This window comes from Chiloscyllium punctatum, chromosome 44, assembly GCF_047496795.1.
Source record: "Chiloscyllium punctatum isolate Juve2018m chromosome 44, sChiPun1.3, whole genome shotgun sequence".
Classification (NCBI taxonomy): domain Eukaryota; kingdom Metazoa; phylum Chordata; class Chondrichthyes; order Orectolobiformes; family Hemiscylliidae; genus Chiloscyllium; species Chiloscyllium punctatum.
The window spans coordinates 38,164,549-38,187,593 of NC_092782.1; the positions used below are offsets into that span (position 1 = coordinate 38,164,549).

General features: G+C 37.5%; 1 protein-coding gene across 3 annotated transcripts in view; it reads left to right on the plus strand.

Annotated features, from left to right (window-relative positions):
- The window catches only part of gsap (gamma-secretase activating protein), an 81,903-nt gene that overhangs the window by 22,048 nt on the left and 36,810 nt on the right, over nt 1-23,045 (plus strand). For all 3 annotated transcript variants that reach the window (XM_072562658.1, XM_072562657.1, XM_072562659.1), the window contains 11 exons: nt 3,830-3,899; nt 5,136-5,185; nt 6,177-6,281; nt 7,518-7,577; nt 9,296-9,339; nt 13,202-13,287; nt 14,269-14,346; nt 14,806-14,883; nt 16,324-16,416; nt 17,997-18,214; nt 22,347-22,413. In XM_072562658.1, the coding sequence (XP_072418759.1) occupies nt 3,830-3,899; nt 5,136-5,185; nt 6,177-6,281; nt 7,518-7,577; nt 9,296-9,339; nt 13,202-13,287; nt 14,269-14,346; nt 14,806-14,883; nt 16,324-16,416; nt 17,997-18,214; nt 22,347-22,413 (949 nt within the window). The remainder of the gene's footprint in view (nt 1-3,829; nt 3,900-5,135; nt 5,186-6,176; nt 6,282-7,517; nt 7,578-9,295; nt 9,340-13,201; nt 13,288-14,268; nt 14,347-14,805; nt 14,884-16,323; nt 16,417-17,996; nt 18,215-22,346; nt 22,414-23,045) is intronic.

Sequence of the window (23,045 nt, forward strand, 5' to 3'; positions counted from 1 at the left end):
TGACATGGTTCGCTAGCTGGCAATATGTGCAAGCTGAGAGGAGTGAGGGTAGCAGTGTTAAGTGGGTGACAGGTAAAGCTCTGACTGTTGGGTAGTAATTTTTTTTGAGGATACTGTTGGTTTTTGTGGTGCATTGAGCAGTGTCTGAAGCTAGTAATGTAATTGACGGAATATGGCTTTACATCGATCTTGATCACTTATGTGAGGTCACTGAAAGTCTTATGACAATATGTCCAGGTCATTAGGATGCTCGATGATATCTGCTCCCAATTCAGAGATTTTCTGGTGGCATCTTGGCCACTGGTATTCTCCCTTTGACCAAAGCCTCCAGTGAAACATTGAAAGATCTTAGAGCTCAGTCTGTTCCACAGTATGTCTTTGTTTTGCTTTGTTTTTCCAGGTCAGGAACATAAGAGCAAGAGTTGGCAATTCAATGAAATCGTAGCTGATCTTTTGATTTTAACTCTGTTTTCATACATTATCTCTTGTCTCTTGATGTTTTTAATATATGCAAGTCCATTGATCTTGGTCTTGATCATACTCAGTGAGCCTCAATGTACCCCAGGAGCAGTGAATTTCAAAGATTTGCCAGCCTCTGAATGAAGAAATTACTCCTCACCTCAGTCCCCATGGCTTCCCATTTAACCTGAGAGTTTTGTCCTCCTGATTCTAGACCCAGCCCTCCATGCTAGGGACTCTATACTCATGCATTGACTTTCCAGTGATGGACAAATGACAATGTGTTTCCTATTCAAGAGGTGCGGGCTGTCTTTAAGAAGTTTGTTGGTTCTGGCCTATTACAAGTTTGGATCCTCACACCATGGATGAGCTGTGCAGCCATTTTGTAGAATCATGTGTGCTGGCTTGACTGTACAATCATGATAATGAGAAGTGAGCACAACATTGACATGAATCAAAAGCAGTGACTAGCTTCATGATTCCCATGTCAATTTTTGGTGGTTATCGACTTTCACGGCTTTGTTACAGGAGTGCAAAAATGTTACCTTTTAATTATGTCCAAAAAAGTGCTTTGGCAGTTTTAAAAGTTTTGGTCCCTTTTTGACCCTATGTTTATTGAGCTAACAGGATAGACTTTCAAAATCTGGTCCCCTGGGTTATGCATAGACAAGGACCCACAGCAATTGTATAACTTCTTTTACACTTATGATGAAACAGGTTGTGGTTTGTCGAGCACTTTAAGCTCTCGGATGTAATTATGCATTTACTTCATAAGTAAAAGTATGTCTCAGGTATTCCCATGACCAGAGTGGCAGTATAATCTGAGGCTCCATGGGACTCTGGAATGCTTGACAGAGCTGGCTCTGTGGGAATTGCCTGGAAAGTTTTTAATTACTTTGCAATGGGCAATTTCCCAGCATCTGAAATCATGTGGAAAGGTCCTTTTTACAGTCTGAGGCATCTGATTTAAAGCTTACCTGAATTGGAACTTGATTGTCCAGTAAAGGTTGGAGGATTAAGAACCTACTCTAACTGCTAGGTAACTGTTAAAACTGAAGTCTCCATTCTTAACTGTTGTCCCACTGTACCTGATATATGTTCAACAGCTCAAAAAGGTAATCAATGAACAATCCAAATGCATTCACCAGATTCCTGAGTGAAAATTTTCTTTAAGGTCACTCCAAGTCAAACAAGTGCTCTGGGAGGATGTAACTCTCTCAAAGGCCAAGTGATTATTCCACACAGCCTGCATTGAGATATCCTTGATAATATACATACAGGTAACATGAGCACGGTGAAAAAAAAAAGCAAGATTAGCATATGAGGCATCAATAAGGCCATTGATCAACTGAAAGTTGTTGTGCAAAACATTATTGTTGTGGTTGATGGAATTTAGAGAGAACCTTTTATTCCACATGAGATTCCTTTTGAGCAATGGTGCAAAATCATAACTGATATGTTCCATGTCCAAGGTGATAACTACATGCTGGTGTCTGACTATTTCCCACCTTTATTGTGAGACCAATCAAAGATACCACAAGTGCAACAGTTGTTGACTCATTGACTGCCATATTTTGTATATTAATCTTCCTCAACCAAGTGTGTCCAACAATGGTCTATAGTACATTGGTACACCCTTCCAAGGTATCTGGGAAGTGGGATGGGCGTCACATGATCTCCTGTCTGCATTATCATCCATAATGATCTTGCGAACATACTGCTTGTGTGAAGTCCATGATCAGAGATCTTAGCAACTTGTTTCTCATTTATAGATTAACAAATTAAATCTCCATGCTCCTCCTCAAGGCAATGGTTTTCCTTCACCAGCAGTACTCTTGTGTAGAAGGCAGATCCCTACAGTTCTCCAGTTACACAATCTTACCACATAGCTACCTGTACACTATGCATTGCCAGAAATAGAAAGAAACTGTTTTAACAGCATTCATCAAAGAGCATGTAAGCAGTTTTCCCAAGTTGAACAAGGCATCAGAATTTGAGATCTTTGTACAAATATGTGGGTCCATGGGAAGATGTGATCATGTTGTTTAGAGCCCAGATCATATAACATTGTCACAAATAATGGTCAAATTCAAGGATAAATTGATGATACGTTTGACTTTTACACAACTGACCATCTATTATCAGATGATTTCTCTGAAACTGAAAGTATTCTGCATGACAATAGCCTGGTATTGTTAATGGATGATGCTCATCCACAATGACAGACCGCACACTGCAGAGTGAAGCTTTGTAGCTGAGTTGTGATAATTGTATAAAGACTGTAAGGACTGGAATTGTATAAGTTGCATTGTACATCTGCTAAACCATTCTTCAACGAATAAAGGGAATGTGACAATGTGCATCTCTGTGTATATTTATCAGAACAGGTTTTCTGCCCTTTAAATGGAAGAAAGGGGATGTTAGATTACTACACAGATCTCCAATGCCTTTTGAGATAGCTGGATGGCAGAACAATACTTAACACCCTAATATCTATCTTACTGTAGATTCCAAGACTTGATAGTTTGTCAATTTTCAAGCAGCCAGCTAGCTAGTCAGCCAATCATAAAAGTAATCATATAAGTTACCATCTAAGTAAGGACAGACTGTGTGTGTGTGTGTGTGTGTGTGTGTGTGTGTGTGTGTGTGTGAGTGAGAGATGTTACATTAGGGCACATAATTAGATGTTAATAAACTTCCACATATCCAGCACAATATGAACCCATATCTTTGTGATATGTTACATGGGCTGACAAAAATAGAAAACCACAAAACACATTATGCCAGCTGTAACCACTTGGTCAGTGATTGATTACATTATCCACCTGAAGTTGTAACTCTTTCACCTAACTTACATATTCATCTTTTCAGAACAGCTGTCAAAGTGTCTGTGAAATCAGTAACAGAGAATACAGCACTCTGTGCTGTAATAGAGGCATTTATTATTTACTCTGGTAGGATGGAGCATTACTGGACAGGTTTGTAACAGAATATCTCTGTCTAGGAACCTTCATTGAGGAAGTTGTGAAAATGTAAATGGGTAATTTTTAATCTAACTAGAATTGGAAATCGGGGTTCTGATACGAATTGCAATATCTAGAGTACTGTTTTTAAATTTTGGCTTCTAAAATAGTTTGTAAAATTACACTAAATAATCCAGTAGGACTTGCTTAGGCTAAAGTGAAGAATTAAGGGGCTTTCTATTTCTGTTGAAATACTGTTTAGTATGTCATTTGGAAAGCTGCACACTTGGATGTTTGTCTCTGTTACTGCAAATATTTTGTATAACTAAATATCCTTACCTTTTACAAAATTAATTCCAGCATGTTTCAGAATATTTGTCTATTTTTAACCAAGTTTACTTTTGCAGTTTGTCTATCCCACTTCAGATGCAAAGCTATTTCCTGAAAACCACCTGCTGGTAATTTCTGAGGATGGATGTAAGTGGTTCATTCAAACTGATTTTGTTTTGGAAGGGAAAATGCAAGCAAGTACCTGTACAGTACAGTGAAGTGTTGTGCATGTTTCTGTACACAGGCTCTCCCAGCATTTTTGGAGAGGGAGTGGGCCAACCTCTTTCAGAAATTTCTGGGGATATAGAAATCCTGATTTTTTTTTTAAATGGCTGGTCCTCATGATCGTTTTGTTTTTTAAGAAAAAGCTCCTTTTCCTACTCGAGCATGTTGACAGGTTGGCTAACTGCTAGATGAGAATGTCAGTGGTAGAAAACTGTGTAGTTGTAGTTGGTCTCTGGCACCCATGATAGATCATGGCAAGCAAATATTGGACCAGCCACCGTAAGGGAAAGTTCATGGGGCAATATTATGGCAAGTTAGTGAGGGGTTGGAATGAAAACAGGAAGAGTGGGGGTGAGGGCACACATGGGGGTAGATATTGTGGTGTCAATGAGGGAGGCTGGAATAGCAATAAAGAGACAGAGTAGACCACATTTGCTGAGAATGTGCAAAGGAACTCGAAATATTGGGTGGGTAAACCACGGGAGAGGATTTGTTCACAAGTTCTGGGAACACTTTTTTGTTTCTTCTGGTCTGTAAACAAGGATACAAAAATACATTGATTAAGCAGTTTTGGTCAAATTGCCACATACAGACGTTATTGTAAATAAATTGAATAACTTTCAAGATGTTGCATTCAGAGCCTACATCTGGTTGGCTCAAGTGTTGCATCCATAAAATAGTAATAAATTCCCACTAAAAGAATAGAAAACTTAATGAAGAACTATTTTTGTTTTAAGAAAATACTGGGAAATACTGCCAATTGTTTGCCTCTAAACCTGAAGTTTGGTGTAAAAAGCAGTTGTCAATATACAAATTTTCATTATCAAGTATTAACCTCTAATTTGCTTCATAATATGTTTACTTTCTAGTTTAAATACTGCTTGACCATTTTTTTAAAAAGTGACATCATGTAACATCGTACCTTTGTAGTTTTACAAAATGTACTTATCCTCTCTCTTATAGTTAAGAGAGATGGCGAGTCTCTTATGTAGCATCTCTAACTACAGTGTCTTCATTTATTTATCTGACAGGTATAATATTTTGTTATGACATAACAGTTTCATGACTGCATCTAAGCACCAGAATGTTGTCTTTTTAACCAGAATTATGTATACCCAACAAAATCTGAACATCCTATCATTTTTCTTTCTTGTTCAGGCATTGAGCATATTCTCGTACGAGTGATTATTGAAGAAGGTTACAGAGTGGTAAGCTGTGAAATCTGTGGTATAAGGTTATTGTATATTAGAGTTGCAATATGCTTTAAAGAAAAAAAAATGAACCAAGCCAGTCAGATTTGGTTGTCAATTCTGGTAATTATTTTCTTTGAAAACACTGATTTAGAGTTGTATCTGCAACAATTTCACTGTATTTTACAAGTCTGAACACTAGAATTGTATGGAAAGGGTAGAAATGTCCCATGAAATGAATTGAATTCCTAGAGATAATTTGGATTTAGAAGTTGTTTTGAAGACTTTTGTCAGGGCAAGCTGATCACTAACAAGAAGTAGTTTTAGTAAAATGTACCTTTGCATGCTTTAAGTTTATTACTCATGATGAGATCCATTTCCTATGTATCCAGTTGTACCAGGGACGGTAGTCTTTTCTGTGAAATGTAACATTCAGTGCACGCTCAGTTCAAGAGTTACTCACTGGCAACTTAGTTTTGCATGGTAGCAGGAACGGGACTTGTTGCAAGTTTTTCAATAGGTTATTCAGGGTCACCAGAAGATTTCAAAAGATTAGAGACAGCAGCTGAAGGTCTTAGTATGTGAAGGGGCAAGAGAAGCAATCTCCATATAGTTGGTTCTGCTATAATGCACATTTCTTCAACCCAAATTGGCTATAACCTGATTGAAGAATTTAGTTCATGATTTGTAGAACATTGAACTTTCCTTACTTCATTGGCAATAAGACTATTGCGGTCCCATTGGATTAAATGGTGCTACTAATCCTGGATGTCAGCTTTTAAAAATGGAAGTTATTGGTTAACAAATGTGCGATTGTTATAATCCTGTTAACTGCCCCTCTTGCCCCAACTTGTGATAATTTGTGAACAAAAAAAAATTCCCAAGGGACTAAAACTCAAACATAGGAATCATTTTGACGTAGTAAATTGATAATTGAATATCAATTAAATTTTGGTTATAATTGTACCTTGTTTTCGAGCTAAATGCACTTGTGTTAAATTTGTTTTAGACTATTCAGAATCCAGATCGACTTCACAAAGACATTGTGGCTGAAGATATTTTGTGGGCACAGTGGGATACACAAGGTCAGAGGTTGTTCTATATCATTGAAAAGGTAAAACGTCATTTGTTGCAAATGTCATATTTTGTTTTGGAATAAAGAAATATTCAAAGAAACAAAGGACACAACATAACATAATTGTAGCAATTTTTGGTTTCAGTCCCACAAGAAAGTGAGGGATGTTAATAGATAACACTGTCAAAACAAGTGTTTTGAGAGAATTAATTACTGGGACACCATAAAGAACTTTATTTTGTAAAGTGCCATGAAATCCTTCTACAGTCACATGTGAGGGCTCACTAGGTCTTGATTTACAGACCATTCAAATAAATAAAACAGCAACTCTGTGAATGCTATCACTGAACCAAAACTGACAAAAGATTTCAGTTGTAATAGCATCTTGTCAGTTTTTTACCAGTGCATTTGTTCATGAAAGTGAGCAGTCATTGAAAATTGACAGGTTCATGAACATCTTCCAGTATGAGTCACTGGATAACATCGAGGGGGATATCATCTGTTACAGTTTTTACTTTCCTCGCGTGGGTACATTGAAGGTAATTTGGCACCGACCTTGCTTTTGCATGTTATGATATAAATCAGCCATGAGACTCTGTGCCAGTTACAAAATGTGACCAACCCAATGATGTGGGTTTGTAGTGTCTGCTTGTTTGATCTATAGCTGAAGAGGAGTGAAGCAATATTGTACAAATAAGGCATTAACAAAAGTAGTTTCAAACAAGTTTTACTTGAGAAGCTTAAATGTACTGCATGACTACTTCATAGCAGAGAAAAACGATAAAATACTGCAGATGCTGGAAATTTGATATAAACACCAGAGAATGCTGGAGAAACTCAGCAGGTCTGGCAGCATCTGTGATAAATGCAGTTAATATTTTGAATCTCGTATGAAGTCCTGAAGGAGAATCATATCAAACTTGATATTAACGCTCTTTCTGCAGATGCTGCCAGGCCAGCTGAGTTTTTCTTGTATTTTCTATTTTTATTTTCGCTTTATGACAGAAGTGGAATTATAGAGAATTGGTAATTTTATAATTGAATGACTTCATCACATCTACTAACTGGATAAAATATACAATGCAATGAATTGCATTTTGTATTCCTGTTGAAGAACTGAAGACAGTTGATTTCCATTAACCAAGACAGTAAATTGACGTTTTGCTGAGCTTGACAAGAGTTTTTAATGTATATTGTGTAATATTTACACTCATGCCAAGTTTTTATTTTCACCATCTAAGATTCCTATGATGATGATTTGTTTCTTTTAAATAGGAAAACAATGCACTTCTGACATGCATCCAGTTTTACCCAGACAGAAACTATGAAAAGTTGGTAAGTTGTTGTATTTTACATCTTCTAGCTATACTAATTTATTCCTTAGTTTGTATTACTTTCGATTTTGTGTGTGTTTCCACTGATATATACATATGAAAGATGAGATCTTCAAAAAACATTTCTAGCAGCAAAATAAGATGTGCACGTGGAAACTGTATACCATGTAAATTTGGATTTCCTGACCTTTCTCTGGGCGCAGCACATACTCATATGCAACACATTACTGGGATATCCCATATGCACTGTCCTTTAATGCTTTTGCAGATACAAGATAAATTTAAACAAGTTTGTTGAGTTACCTGGACTGGATATTTGCTGTAAAATATGTAGAAACCACAATTTAATAGCTGTATAGTAGCAATGATACAGTCAGCATTTTCTCCATTCACTGATTTTAAACAGTTGGCTAGAACTTGTAAATTAGACCTAGGAATTGATCATTCAGCCCCCTCAAACCTGGTATGCCAGTCAATAAGATCGTGGCTGATTTGATTGTGACCTCAACTGCACATTCCGGCTAACACCTGATAGCAATTGACTCCCTTGTTGACCAAAAATCCAGCTACCTCCATCTTTTTTAAAAATCTTGAGTGAGTCGATAATGATATAATTTTATTTTATTTTTGTGGATGAAATAAAGTAATTTCAACTTTAAGATAGGTCACCAGACTAAACAAACAGAAAGTAAAAACATTTTAAAGGACCAATTTAAGATTGGTGTCAGGAGTGCCTGAATAAGGCCTTCCAAATGGGTATCTATGTATTATAGATAGTTAGGTAACATTGTGAAGACTGTTCTCTTTGTTTCTGTGGTGAACCCCATTTATCATGTGACTGAGCCATGGCAACAGATGTGCAGGTGATATTCATTGTCGGATGAAATTCAAGTTTTTGAATGAATTGTACTTAATGAAAAATCCATTTGATTTGGAGCCAACAGCAGCCAGTGTTTCTAGTCTGGAAACCATACTGTCTTGATTACTCAAGCACAGACTAGTTCATAACCCATACCTGTCTGTTCAGGCCCCTCACAGTGGACAGGTCAGTAATTTCTGATTATCACTTTTCTACCTGATCAGAAATATTTCAGAAGTAGACGTGACGTAGAAAGGAAGGGGAAAAAAGCAGAGGCAAGGGAAGTTATCTGGTGCTTACTTTCAGAAACTGATTTTTAAGGAAGTTACATCAATTTTGAATTTCCTCTTTTAGTTCTTTGTTTTATGCTGTTCAGCCACAGACTATTCAATGTGCCTAAGCTCCTATTTTAGGAGATTTATTTATGTTGCCCTCATTGAGAATAAACATAGAACAGTACAGCACAGAACAGGCCCTTCAGCCACGATGTTGTGCCGACCACTGATCCTCATGTGTGCACCCTCAAATTTCTGTGACCATATGCATGTCCAGTAGTCTCTTAAATGTCCCCAATGACCTTGCTTCCACAACTGCTGCTGGCAATGCATTCCATGCTCTCTCAACTCTCTGTGTAAAGAACCCACCTCTGACATCCCCTCTATACTTTCCTCCAACCAGCTTAAAACTATGACCTCTCGTGTTAGTCATTTCTGCCCTGGGAAATAGTCTCTGGCTAAATTAACATAAATTATGCAAATTATTACCACTTTGTTTGTAATTATTGTGTGCTGCCTATCTGGTTAGTGGTGAATAGTCTTAGAAATTGGTTATAATGCCACATTTCTTTGTTCTATTGACAGCTTTCATTTCCTCTTGGATTCTCTTTAACAGTTACAAAATTACGGTAAGCTACAATTGGTGCACATATAATCAGCCTTTAATTTTTTTTTGGTTACAAAGTCCTGAACAATGCTGAGAAATACAAACATGATCTTGGGTAGAATGGATTTACTTAATTATGTATAATTTTAGAAATAACTTTACAGTGTATTAACCATTAGGTTTTTAAAAGAAATTAGTTGCTAATGTTCCGTTTTGTCATATTATAGTTTTCTAGTTATTACTCATCTGTATAACTGCCACAAGAGGTTCCTTTTTAATGGGTTTCTTTCACTTCCCTTTATTTTGAGGTCTTGAAATATATTTGGACAGAGACACATCAGCCATTGTAGACAAACTGTCTCACAACTCGAGTGATTAATGTTTGTAAGCCCATTACAATGGGCAATTCCATATGACTCATACCAATGTTACCTTTTTGGAAGACTTGTTAATTGAGGAAGACCTCGATCTTGACCTTGCTATTCTTTTTGAGGCATGTTCAAATCCTGATCCTAATGGACAGGTTTCGCCTACGCACATGGTCTTGGAATGTCTCTATTTTGAAAGCTGGTTATGGTATTTGAATGCAGTTTGCCCACCTGTGCCACAACATCAGTCTGTTGAAATGTTAGGCACCAGTGAACTATGTCTATGTAGAGAACTAATCAGGGATGCGTCGTGTTCTATGAGAATCAAATAGCTCTGTTTCTGCCTGTCGTCAGCATCTGTGGTTTGCAGCGCACGTGGTATTGTATCTTATAAAAATGTCTACAAAGCAGATTTTCTTTAACTGCTGTTATACATGATGCTCATTTTATTCTGACTAAATTTATATTAAACCTTTTTGAATCCCGGTAGTCTTGCATTCTTTTCTTAACTTACATCTAGCAAAGCAGTTGTTTTATTTTGAGAAAATGAGATCTTCATAGTCATAAATTCACATTTATTTTGTTGGTATGTTTAAAGATGAAGGTGAAAATGATGGTGTGAAAATTTATTGCTTATTCTGTCATACAGTTACAGCAGTGCTTTTCTGAAATTTTCTTCATTCCTAAAGGTGCAAATTTATGTCCTATATTGTTACGTTTCCTTTTTAAGATTTACTCACTCATTCTCAGGATTGTGCATTGCCAGCAAGGTCAGCATCATTTGCTTTTTATCTTTCTATACCTTTGAGGAAGGTGAAAAGCTTTCTTCTTGAACCACTGCTGCCATAGTACAGTTAATTGGGGAATTCCAGGATGTTGACCCAATGATAATGAAGGAATGTGATTTATAGATTCAAATTCAGGGTGTTGGAGGGGAATTTGCAATTTGTTTTGTTTCCATGTACCTCCTGCTACTTTTTAAAAAATTCATTCACATGATTGAATCACTGGCTAGGTCAGTATTTATTGCCCAGAGGGCAGTTAAAAGTCACTCGCATCTCTCTGGGGCTGGTCATTCATGTAGGTAAGGACAGCAGTTTCCTCCCCTAATGGACATTAGTCAACCAGTTGGGTGTTTTCCTGACTATGAGCATGGACAACATTTGACTCTTAACTCCAGATTTTATTAAATCTGCCATGATAAAATTCGAGCTCTGATTGCCAGAGTACTTGCTGAGTCTCTGGATTAATCATCCAATGATATTAACCTGAGGCCTCCCCAGGCAATTTTATTGTTCAATTACAACAGGCAGTCGATGTGCATTTGCGCCATGCTGCCAAAAGAGCCTTTGCACATTAGTTATGCTTGTAAATAGTATCCACTCAAACATAACGACATGACTAGCCAGAAACAACTTCATCCCTATATTGCAGGCTCTCTGAGAGCTTTCCCTTAATCTCCAGTGATTTAAAGTTTACTCGTCTCCATGGTAACTTGGTTAAATGTTGTCTTCATGTGATTGGTAATCACTTTTACCTCACCAATGGAAAACCACTCTCTTGTCAGTATATGGATAAAGTTGTAATGTGGTCAGTAGCAGTGTTTTCCTGGAAAAATGTAAATGGAGCATGTGTGAGCAATGATCACAACATCTTCCACCACTTTTCTGACTATTAAGACTATGCAATGGTAATTGTTTTGTTTGGATTTATCCAGCTTTGGTCACCCCATCCCTTTGCTAAACTGCTTTTGGTGTCTTAGAATCAAGAGTTATGGCAATATTTCTTGTGCTTCTAATCCTCAAGGCTTTAAAACTACAGGATTCCTTACTCTGTTATTTTCTTTTTATGGGTTTGTAAAAGCCTAACTTGGTGTTAGCTTATCATTGATTACTTGGGGCAGAGAATTCCTAGGGCCAGATTTTTGTTACTGAGAGGTGTCACTTAAGTCTGGACTTGTTAACAAGTGCCCCGTGTGTACAATTTTCATTTTGTGCAGAAACAGAGCTGAGTCAGGCTCCCCCCACCCCCCCCCCCCCCCCCCCCCCCCCCACCCCCTCCCCAATCCCAGTAGCAGAGTGTAGTTGGCAGGGGTGTGGAGATGTGCTGGATGGGCTTTTTGGAATATCTGCCTTGGTGTTCTGGGACTACTTCTCAGTGGCTTTGCATGTTGTTAGTCTCGATAATCCTCACTGCATTACCCATGGTCCCTTATAGCCTCCATGCCAACTTGTCTTTCATGGACTCTAAGCTAAGTCAGTGCCAACTACCCTTTACTCTGTGCCTTCATAGCCCCTGGAACTTACTCAGTCACTCACCCAGTCTCCACCTCGGGAACAGTGTGGAGACAAACAAAAAGTAATGAACTAATCTACACACCTCTCCCTTTACATACTCTTTACAGTCAAACAGTTCATGAGATCTTATTTAAAGTTCTAAATCTTTCCAAGTATTTGATATTTATTCTTTTATGGAATGTAAACATCACTGAGAATAGCTTTTGATACCTGTCCCTAATTTCCCTGAATTGAATGACTAGAGTCTACTGCATTACTGTGGATGTGGAGTCACAGTACTTGTCTTTATTCCCTTGAGGATATTAGTGGACCAGATGGAATCATTAAAACAATTGATGGCAGACAACACAGTCAACGTTCTGTGATTAGCTTGTATAAAGTAACCAGATTGTATGAACAGAATTTAAACTTCACCAGCTGCTATGGTGTTATTTGAACATGTACCTGCACATGTTTTTGTTTCAATAGCCATTGACAGCTGCAGCCTTTTTAAATTTTAAAGAACATGATTTTAAATATCCATTCAGATCATTGCACTTAAATAGACTTCGTTCACCCTTCAGGAGTGTTCATATCTTCTCTGATTTGTTACTCCCACAATGTCTTTTTTGAGTTAAGGCCTTTGCAACAGCTAAAATGTTGTCCAGCTAGGCTGTTTGAGCTGTGCTCCATTCCCTGTCATACTTCCCCTACCAGTAAAAGTTAGATTTGTCTGAAGTGGTGGTGAAACATCGACATTTGGGTCACCTCGAATGTTTCTCTGTGAAAATACAGCTATTCAGTAGTTTTCCTGGTGGAATGATGTACCTTTTTGTATGTGGAGGTTAAATAGGCTTTAAAGAATAAGAAAGACCATACCTACAGTTGGCATGTGCAACAATCTCTTTAAACCCATTAGCAACATATGCTTATAGATTGTTTGTTGCATTTTAATTCTCCTCGGTGACATAATTGTTAAAGAGACACAATATGTATAATTTATCCTACACTCAGCATAAAATTGACATACAATTGCCCTGGATGGATATCCTTACAAAGAGATCATCCTGCAAATTTGCTTAGAAATCTGTTGGGTTGAGGATGCACAAACATTGGTTCTCCATCCTGTACAAATCTCAAATTAATCTGCTGACTGGTAGACTACTGATTATATGGAGGATGTATGTTAAAGATGGATGAGTACATTTGTTTAATGCCAAATTGTGCTGTTTTCTTTTAGACTCATCAATTTTGGATGCAATAGTTTTCAACAAGAAGAATCATCATTGGAATTGTTGAATTTGCAAGTTTTCACAAATCCTACAGGTAACAAATATAAATGGATTGATTTGTTTTCCTTTTATGTGGTGAAGGAACTGTACTTGAAGGCTGTTAATTAGAGGGAGAATTCAAAACCGTTCATTATATCAGTTTCAATGATAGGATAATAGCCAAGTCTTTGCTCATTCATGCCAACAAAATAATGAGGATACAAAATGATCTGTGTTTACTTAAAGCAAATTGAAATGATGGTGCATTAGCTGATGTACAAGTGGTAATCGCTGTAATTCAATACATTACAATGACCATTAATGCCCTCCGTCATATGAGGCAACTTTTACTTTATCATATCTGATACAAAATATATAGCCATCACCGAATGGAGATAATGGACTTTGTAGATTATGCCACTTAAAATGTTGACTATTTGCAGCATTTGTCTTTTGCAGAGAAATGCAGAAATCTTACCTAAACCAGAATTAGTAAACAAAATTAATGGTGGGAAAGGGAACTTAATTTTCAAATTACTCATGGTCAGTCTTTTGTAGTGGTTTTATTTAAATACCCACATCCAATAGTTTGAGTTCAAGATGTTGGTTGAGGAAAAGGCAAGGTCAAAAACTGTCTTTAGGCTTGGGCTTCTTAGTATTACAAATATTGCAGATCAAAACTAAATAATATGCAGGATTGAGAGTTACACTGTCAATGCTTTTAAAAAAAAAAACTGGTGCAATAAAATTCTGTTGCCTAATGCTGGTCGGTCTACTTCACATGGTTTTCTGCATGTGTTTCTGCCATTCTCATTGACCAGAGGCCAAGGTTCTATCCAGTTCAGTTTCTCCATTCTTCTTCCTCCCCTTTATCATTTTAACTTGGAGGTGCCTGATCTAATCTCTTTTTTCAAATTTTGTGTCATAACTGTCCAGAGGTTTGGCATATTTTACTTGGTTAAAGGCATTTTGTTATGCTTGGACCCTTGATTTCATTTATGATTTTATAATTTCTCATTTCTTGTTGCTGTTGCAGGTACCATGTCAGTATGTTACAGTCATCCTATGCAAAACAAGCAGGAATTCACATATTCAGTGATTCTTCTGCATTATGGTAAATATGATTTCATTTCATTGTGCCCTTTCTCTTTGCCTAAAATTCACCCTCCCTTTCGTCAAAATACACTTAACCAATGTTTTCTTTGATTTTTGGAATGCGAGGACATTCTAAATCGGATTTTAATAACTGCCTGCATAGGTGCAATCCTTGCTGCCTGCAGGATGCCCTCTAAAAGCAGGCCGATCTATTTGCCTTACTCTAAAGTACTACTCCACCAAGAAAACTAGTCCAAAGCACACACAATGTTGAAAGATTCTGAAATGTAATCAAGTGTAGAGGCAAATGTTCCATTGCCTTTGCTTTTTCCTTTACAATGTTCAAATAATGTTAAAAACAAAATCCTAGGAAGGAAACAGCAATTTATACAGTTTCCCAAAGTCCAACCATTTGAATGGAACCAGAGTGGTACAATGCTGAGCTGATCATATTTTAATTTCATTAACTTTTTTGCAGGTTGGAGGAAAACATTTATTGTTTCTTTGGAGGAATCTGATCATTACCTTATAAGTGAACCAACCTTCATTAACATTGGTAAGCTGATCGTATATAGTATAGACAAGATGCTTTTTAATTCAACGCGTAGGGATGAATTTTCTCACTATTTTTGGTGTATGTCTAATGTCTAATTGGAGCAAGTGTTTTTTTTATATAGCAGGAATATTAAAAGCCATTTATGTTAGTTTTGTAATACAAAATTGCATCTCCTCATCCTTTTGCCCCTTCAGACCTAATTCCATCAGCACAACTTATAATCTGCATATACGGTTGCAAAAATCCTCATTTAATTATTTCTGAGAACCGTTTTACTTTTATACTGGCCACACGTGTTTAGTAGGATCAATCCAGCATTACTTCTCTTTGAACTTCTGCTGCCATTATATTCCATACTATGACATACAGATGACATGTACATAAGGGGACTTGACCAAAGAGGTATTAAGACATGTCTATCACTTACAGTATGGGGGTCTGTAGTCATGTTTATCTACCTGCACTCTCTTTGACTAACAGGCAGCCGTGTGTGTGTGTGTGTGTGTCTAATATTAGCCATCTGGCTTGTATTTATCAGAAAAGTGACTAACTTCACAGGCATTACAGAAAGCAAGCAAAGAAGGGGTCACTCAGTTTTTCAGTGTTTGTGGCGTACCCTTGGTTAAGATTTATTTTTACCCTCTCACAAGACACCCCATCCTACCAACTGTAAGATTTTCCCTTTCATCAAAGCATAGACTGTGTAGCAACAAGCTGAACATTCTGAATCTCAGTACTGGATGTGCTGGAAGTTGTCATCAAGTGTTTATTTTGAAACCCCGCCTTCCCTGTCCCTTTCAGATGAAGTTAATGAAGTCTGCTACCATCAATAAGTATTCCTTCGAAAATATCTTAACAGCATCAGTGCTACAACAAGAGATCTTTCTGTTATGAGTTATCGAGAATGCCTTCACCATCTTTAAAGCTCAGAAATGATCGCTGCCCCAAACCTTTTAAAGATGTGTTTAAGATGCTTATCATAATGCTAGTCATTTATTTTATCAATTATCTAAAGAAAATCAGAAGATCTATACAATAAGCTGTAAATTGCTAGTGATGCACTGCATTTAAGGGGCCAACTCTAGAAGAAGTAACAAAATTCCATTAATAGCATGAAGAATGAAATGGTTCTGGTTCAATCAAATCTTGGCTGTGGCATCTAGATTCTATTAGAATTTTTTCAAATTTTAAATGACCAGATACCTTGATATTTATGTCCACTTAGGTCAAAAGAAAAAGCAATTCTTTTAATTTGATTGGTTTTGGGAAATGTTTCTCATTTGGTTTTCTCATTGTTTGAACAAATTGTAGCAGTTGTTAGCCAAGTATCCTATAATAATTGAACTCTGAGCATTCAAGTTACAACTTGTGCTAAGTTGAAATAAATCAATTTTAATAATTTGATAGGTTTATTTTCTTTATGGGTTATTTTCTTTACAGGTTATTATGTAGCTGTTTACATGCCTGGATATTTTTTACACCTCATCAATATACAGCATCCTAATTTGGTTTGTCATAGTTTATTTCTGTCAGGTAAGAATGTTTAACACATTTTGAATATGCTGTGGTATCAGTTTTTAGGAGTTAAAACAGTCTCAACAGGTGCTTTTAAGATGACAGACACTTTCTCAGGTGAGCTGAGGCACTGGGCTGCAGACAGAGGATTTTGAACTGTGTCATATAGGCATTACTTGACTCAGGTCAGCAAGTCTCCTTTGAGCTGCTTATGCAGGACCCCTTGGTAATTAATGGGTTACACTTTTTAAAAATTTGCCTGAAGTGGTGGAGTGTCTTTTTCAGCTCTCTTAGCTAATAATGATTTATTTTGATGGGAACTGGGGAATAGAGGAAATAACCAGATAACTCTCGAATAGATGAAATATCCAGACTGGTGAGGGCATCTCTGATCAGAATTGAACCTGGCATGTTTTTTAAATTGTCAGTTTGTGGACATTATCTGAATGTTGTTGTATATTTCTTGGGATAGCTAACTTTGAGACATTGTACCAGTGATGTTGGTACATATTAATATTGCCACTTTTATATTTCCTTTTTGAGATTGTTGAAGCAGTGAAGTTAAACTGCCATTTATATGGTAGTATTTATTGTAACTACTTGATTTTGGAAAATATATCTTTTTTAGCAGTATTATTTGTCCAAATTTCAAGTAACTCAAAATAAATTTATGTCCAAAATTCACTATTTTCAAACTATACTAGTCACAAAAGATTATGCTCACCTTACCACTAAATGTGATTTGGTATTTTTAAGTTAAATAAGATCATTTGAGTTTCTGTTGACCTCATGGTGGGGAATAACTTAATGATTAGTTAGCAATGTTTAGTTATCATAAGACAGAATTCAGTTTTTCTTTACAATTGCAGCAGTGACTTGATTGTAGTTTTTTAAAATATTAAAATGTTTTGGTTGGGTAGTTTGAGAATCTGATTGCACTTGTGAAAGAGGGAATGGGAATGGATGGAAAAGGCATGATCAGAACAGAGGATGAACAATCTTCAAGCTAGAGCCAGATCAAAAGAATGGGTGGCACGGTGGCACAGTGGTTAGCACTGCTGCCTCACAGCGCCAGAGACCTGGGTTCAATTCCCACCTCAGGCGACTGACTGTGTGGAGTTTGCACGTCCTCCCCGTGTCTGCGTTGGTTTCCTCCGGGTGCTCCGGTTTCCTCCCACAGTCCAAAAGATGTGCAGGTCAGGTGAATTGGCCATGCTAAAAATTGCCCGTAGTGTTAGGTAAGGGGTAAATGTAGGGGTATGGGCGGGTTGCGCTTCGGCGGGGCGGTGTGGACTTGTAAGTAATCTAATCATTCATGCCAAGTGTTTTTTTTTCCATACAAAAGGTTACAGAAAACAAACCCTTCACTTTCCCTGCTCTCCCCACCTTGCTGACCAGAATCTACAGGTGCTGGGTCACTTGGAGCTTTCACAACTGAACTTGATAGATTTTTGTTAGTTAAGGCAAAAGTAGAGTAAATTTAGGAAATGGAGTTGAGGTATCTTAATGTATTTGGCAAAATGGGCTCAAGAACTGAAAGGCACATTCCTGTTTATTTAATAGCTTATATTTATTTAATAAACTTATCTGTTTGCTAGGAAAGGATGCCAAAGTGAGCCCCTGGAATCTGCAACGTCCCATATTGTCATTAACTGATTCACTACTGGATTGTCAGTTTGGAAAAATATATAAAGCTCATCTTGACTTGAAGTTATTCTTGTCATTCATGCATGACAATAAACTGGATTGTCATCAACTCGCAGCAATGCATTGCGCAGTCTTCTATCTCCAGAACAACTCAGAAATAGAAGCACAGGTATTGTACTCAAGAATTAATATAATTCATTATGTACCCCACATTACTCAACTTAGTTTATTTGTGATTAAGTATGAGGTGTTGCACTGTTTAATAACATTGTTGGAAAATTCTGTTGTATTAGTTAGCTTACAAATTAAATATAATATCTGTTGCTTTTAACCAAATTAAGTTGCAACAAGTGAGTCATTTATGGAATGTGTAATGTAGTATAAAGGAAGAATGTATAGCTAGGTAGAAGCCAGAATAGCAGGTGGATAGCAACTCAGAAACTACGAAGAGGCATCCAGTGCAGGAATCCTCTGGGAGCATGGCAATATTAAATCAGTCTTTAGCTTTGAATAACAGTGAGGGTGACAGTGCCACAAAAGAATGCAGTCATGATGCACAGGGTGGTGCATGTATGGAATGAGCTGCCAGAGGAAGTGTTGGAGGTTAGTACAATTGCAACTTTTAAAAGGAAGCTGGATGGGTACATAAATAGGAAGGGTTTGGAAGGATATGGACTGAGTGCTGGCAGGTGGGACTAGATTGGGTTGTGATATCTGGTTGGCATGGACAAGTTGGACCGAAGGGTCTTACATTTCTATGACTCTATGATCCTGGCATCATGCAGTGAAGAACTTAGAGGGGATTGCAACAAATGTGTAGGAACATGGTGGTAATTAAGCTTTTGATTGGGAGATAGATAATTCTGCTATTTCTAATGTGAGACAAGTATAGTTTGGCTCCCAGATGCCACACTAATGGACACCAGAGGATGCAAAACATTTTGGGAAAGGATGTCAAAACTCTAGATTAGGCCAACAAGCTTTTATTTTAATCTAATTCAATGGCCTAATGAATGCATTTAGCATAGCTTTGACAAAGTACTCTTTCTTTTAAAGCACTAACTTAATAACTTTGGATATTTCTTTTGCCTCCACTACTACATTCCAAATTTGGTTTCAAATTGACTGTTGTTCCTCTGTCAATCCTTTTGCTGTAAATATGATTATAGAAGATCTTTTAGGTTAGCTTTTGTGTTAGCCAGCAGTCTATTTTCGTGTCTTCTTGCCCTTCTTTCTTTTCTCACTTCTATGTACGTTTTCTTGCAAAAGCAAACTGAGTGCTTATTTTTTTGTTTGACCCTACTTGCTAAATCCTTTGCTGTCCAGGAAGCTTTGGCTACCCTGACAATCCTATTCTTCAAACAGATGCTTTGGATATCCCTTCCTTTTAGCTTCAACTGTGGATTTTATTCCAGCAAATGTAAATTTGATGACTGCTTTGCATAAACACCTCTTTTCAGTCTGTGGGCATGACCTTGAGTTTCTAGTTGTCTGTCATTTTGATTTCCTTCTGTACTCTTGCCCTAATTTTGATCTCCTACACTGTTGAAGGAAGCTCAACATAAGCTCCACGAACAGCATCCCAACTTTTGTGTAGGTGCTTCGTGGTGCAGTGAGTTGCAAAAATTTCAGATCATATCTTGGCTCCTTTTTGTTTTGGGTGGCAGCTATTGGTGATGATTTTTGCTATTATTTGGACCGCTTCTAGAACAATCCTTTTATTTCTTTTCTTGTGTCATTACCATCTTCGTTTGCATTGTACCATTATCCTTTTTCTTCCTTGATCTCCCTGTTCCCTCTAAGTTTGCTTGAAACTTGTTGCACCCCTAGCTTTTAGTTCTGACAAGGTCAACCCTGGTAATGTTAACTTTGTTTCTTCCTTCAAAAATACTTCCTGATCTGTTGAACATTGCCAGCATTTTCTTTATTTCTGAAACAAATCTGGGTAAACAATTGAAGCAGAAACGTTTGAGATATCGGGAAAGAATAGAGTACATTTAACTTGATTTCTGTTAGAAAGAGCCATTACAGACCCAACTTTTAGACATCTTGCCACCTTCATTTTAAATGGACTGTTTGTTAAGCCTGTTCTTCTGTCTGATCTTCCTGAAGGCAACCAAGCCAGAAGTCCCATCCAGGCACTCTGTATTAAAGCTGGCAGGTGGGATCCTGAAGTTGCTGGCCCAATCAATAGCTTTGGAAGGTTGGATCATGTAAACGCATGAATTAGGAGCAGACATTGGCCATTTAGCCCTTTTGAGTCTGATCTGTCATTCTTTAAGATCATGGCTAATCTGTTTGTGTTTCAAATTCTTTATTCCCATCTATCTCTCTCTCTCTCTCTCTCTCCCTGCCCCATCCCATAATCTTTTACATTTTTGCCAGACAAGAGTATACATACCTCTGCCTGGAAAATATTCCATGACCCTGCTTCCAGTGCCTTCTAATGCAGATTTCTAACAGATTTGTGCAACACTGAGAGAAAAAAAAATTCTCCTCGACTATTAAAAAGGACAAGTTTAATTTTTAACCACATAGTGAGGTGGGTGCTGCTCAGGAAGCAAAAAGGGCACAAGTGTACCTCAAGATGAAATGTTGTTGGGGCACACGACAAATATCAAACCTGCTGGTGTGACCTTCTTCCCTGCCAATTGTCCCGTGATGGCCATTGCCACCGCCTCCTCAAGGACTTCAGCCTGACTGCTGGGAGGCTGCTTCCATGGAGCTGCTGAACATGGCACTCAGCTGAACTCCATTCCGAAGTGAGGAACATGTTAATGAATGCTCCTTCTCCTCCTTTATGTTGAAAATCAAACAATACCAGGTTATAGACCAACAGGCTTATTTGGAAGCACTAGCTTTTGGAGCAGCAGTCCAAAAGCTAGTGCTTCCAAATAAACCTGTTGGACTATACCCTGGTGTTATGATTTTTAACTTTGTACGTTCAGTCCAACACCGGCATCGCCAAATCATGACTCCTCCTTATGGGCATCCTAACAGGTAATTATTGTTACATCAGTTGGCAGCTGCTGACACCATTTATGAAAGTGTCCTCTCTGGAACCCATTCTGATTTTCATTTTTGTGCACAATCCTGTCTTAAAGCTTTCTTCTACAAGACAGAGAATTCAGCCCACAGGAGGTTGAGTAGCCTCCTGTGCTGCGCTTTTCTGATTCTTTCTGATTATTTTCTGTTCTGGTGAATATCACAGAACAAAATACACAATTCAATCCTCTTAATTTCAGTTTTCTATAAAAATAAATGCTACCTGGACACAATCTAGAATATTGAATTGTTCTGACTGGATCCCAGCCATTCTTGAACCCTAAAGATATTCTTTATAAAAGAACCGATACACAATTGCAAATTTATAATACAGATTTATTTTCCCTCCATGTGTATTAATAAAACCTGCTCCCCCAATCTGCTTCCTTACAGTTCTTGAGGCATAAATTTTCATATAATGCCCCAGCCCTCCCCTCTTTGTACCAGGCAATCCTGAGATTTCCCAACTCAACTCTAGATTTTACCCATGTGTCAAAAGTACTTATTCTCTTTTTTTTTCTTTAAAAACCATCGGTCCAAATGCAGGCTGCAAATAGGGCGGCACGGTAGCTCAGTGGTTAGCACTGCTGCCTCACAGCACCAGGGACCTAGGTTCAATTCCAGTCTGGGGCAACTGTCTGCATGGAGTTTGCACATTCTCTCCCGTGTCTGCATGGGTTTCCTCTGGGTGCTCCCGATTTCCTCCCACGATCGAAAGATGTGCAGGTCAGGTGAATTGGCCATGTTAAATTGCCCACAGTGTTAGGTGCATTAGAGAGAAATGGGTCTGGATGGGTTACTCTTCGGAGGATCGGTGTGGACTGGTTGGGCCAAAGGGCCTGTTTCCACCATGGAGGGAATCTAATCATAATGCATAAAATTAAGAAATTTATTAATGCTCATTTACATATTGATGTACGTGTTATCGATTTAAATATAATTTCACAGTCAGAAACCTTTCAAAGCTATGGAAAGAATCCTTTAAGAAGTGTGAATATATTGTTCTGCGTTCATTTCTGTGATCAATATTTACAATTCAAGAAGAAATTTTAAAACTATGTATTGAATAGACCGCAAACAAAATACAATTAAGAGATAACTTTGAGCACTTTGAATTCCATTTAATATTGCAGATGTTAACCATAACAAAGGTCAACTCGCTTATGTAAATGCAATTTTAGTTTACAAAGGCCAATTTATATTAGAAAAAACAGCAATTGGAAATTTGTCTTCTCTCTTATTTTTCCTCCCAACAGATTATTCACTGGATGTGTGGATTGCCTGTTTCTGGCTCTATTGATCTTATTCAGGAATTCATCTGTGGTAAGCGTGTACATTTCAGAGTAAATACTAAGAAGTTATTTTGGTACTAAAATGTAATATCGACTCACCTTGAAACAGTCTTGAAAGATCATGTAATTTTGCTTTTGGAATTTTTGTTTAAAAATCATCTGATTATGATGTAAAGCAGGTTGGATGAAAAACAAATACTGTGAAGCCCTATGGTAAGTGGTTCTGTAATCTGACTTGTAAAGTATTAATTTTCTAATACCTATAAATACAGCTATGTATGTTATACTGTCCAATGTGCACACTTTCCTTCTTCTTTATATGACCGATTTTCTTTCTCACTCACGTTTTTTCATTAGGGTCATAGAGAAAGGAAGCTGAAGCAATGACTAAGAACAGAATGCGTATAGTCCATAGATATACCAGTGGACAATCAAGTGAATATTTAACTACTCCTTTTATATACAGCTAAGGAAAACAAGGTGCCGTTGTAGCCTAATTACAGGGATAGAAAATTTAAAATACAGGTCTTTGAGCAACACTGGATAGGACTTTCATTTGGTATTCATGATCCCATGGCTAGAAAAATTGTTGGGAAACAATGAATGCTGGTAGTGAAACTCTGAGCATAAATTTGGAGAAGTGAGTCCATTCCACAATTGCCT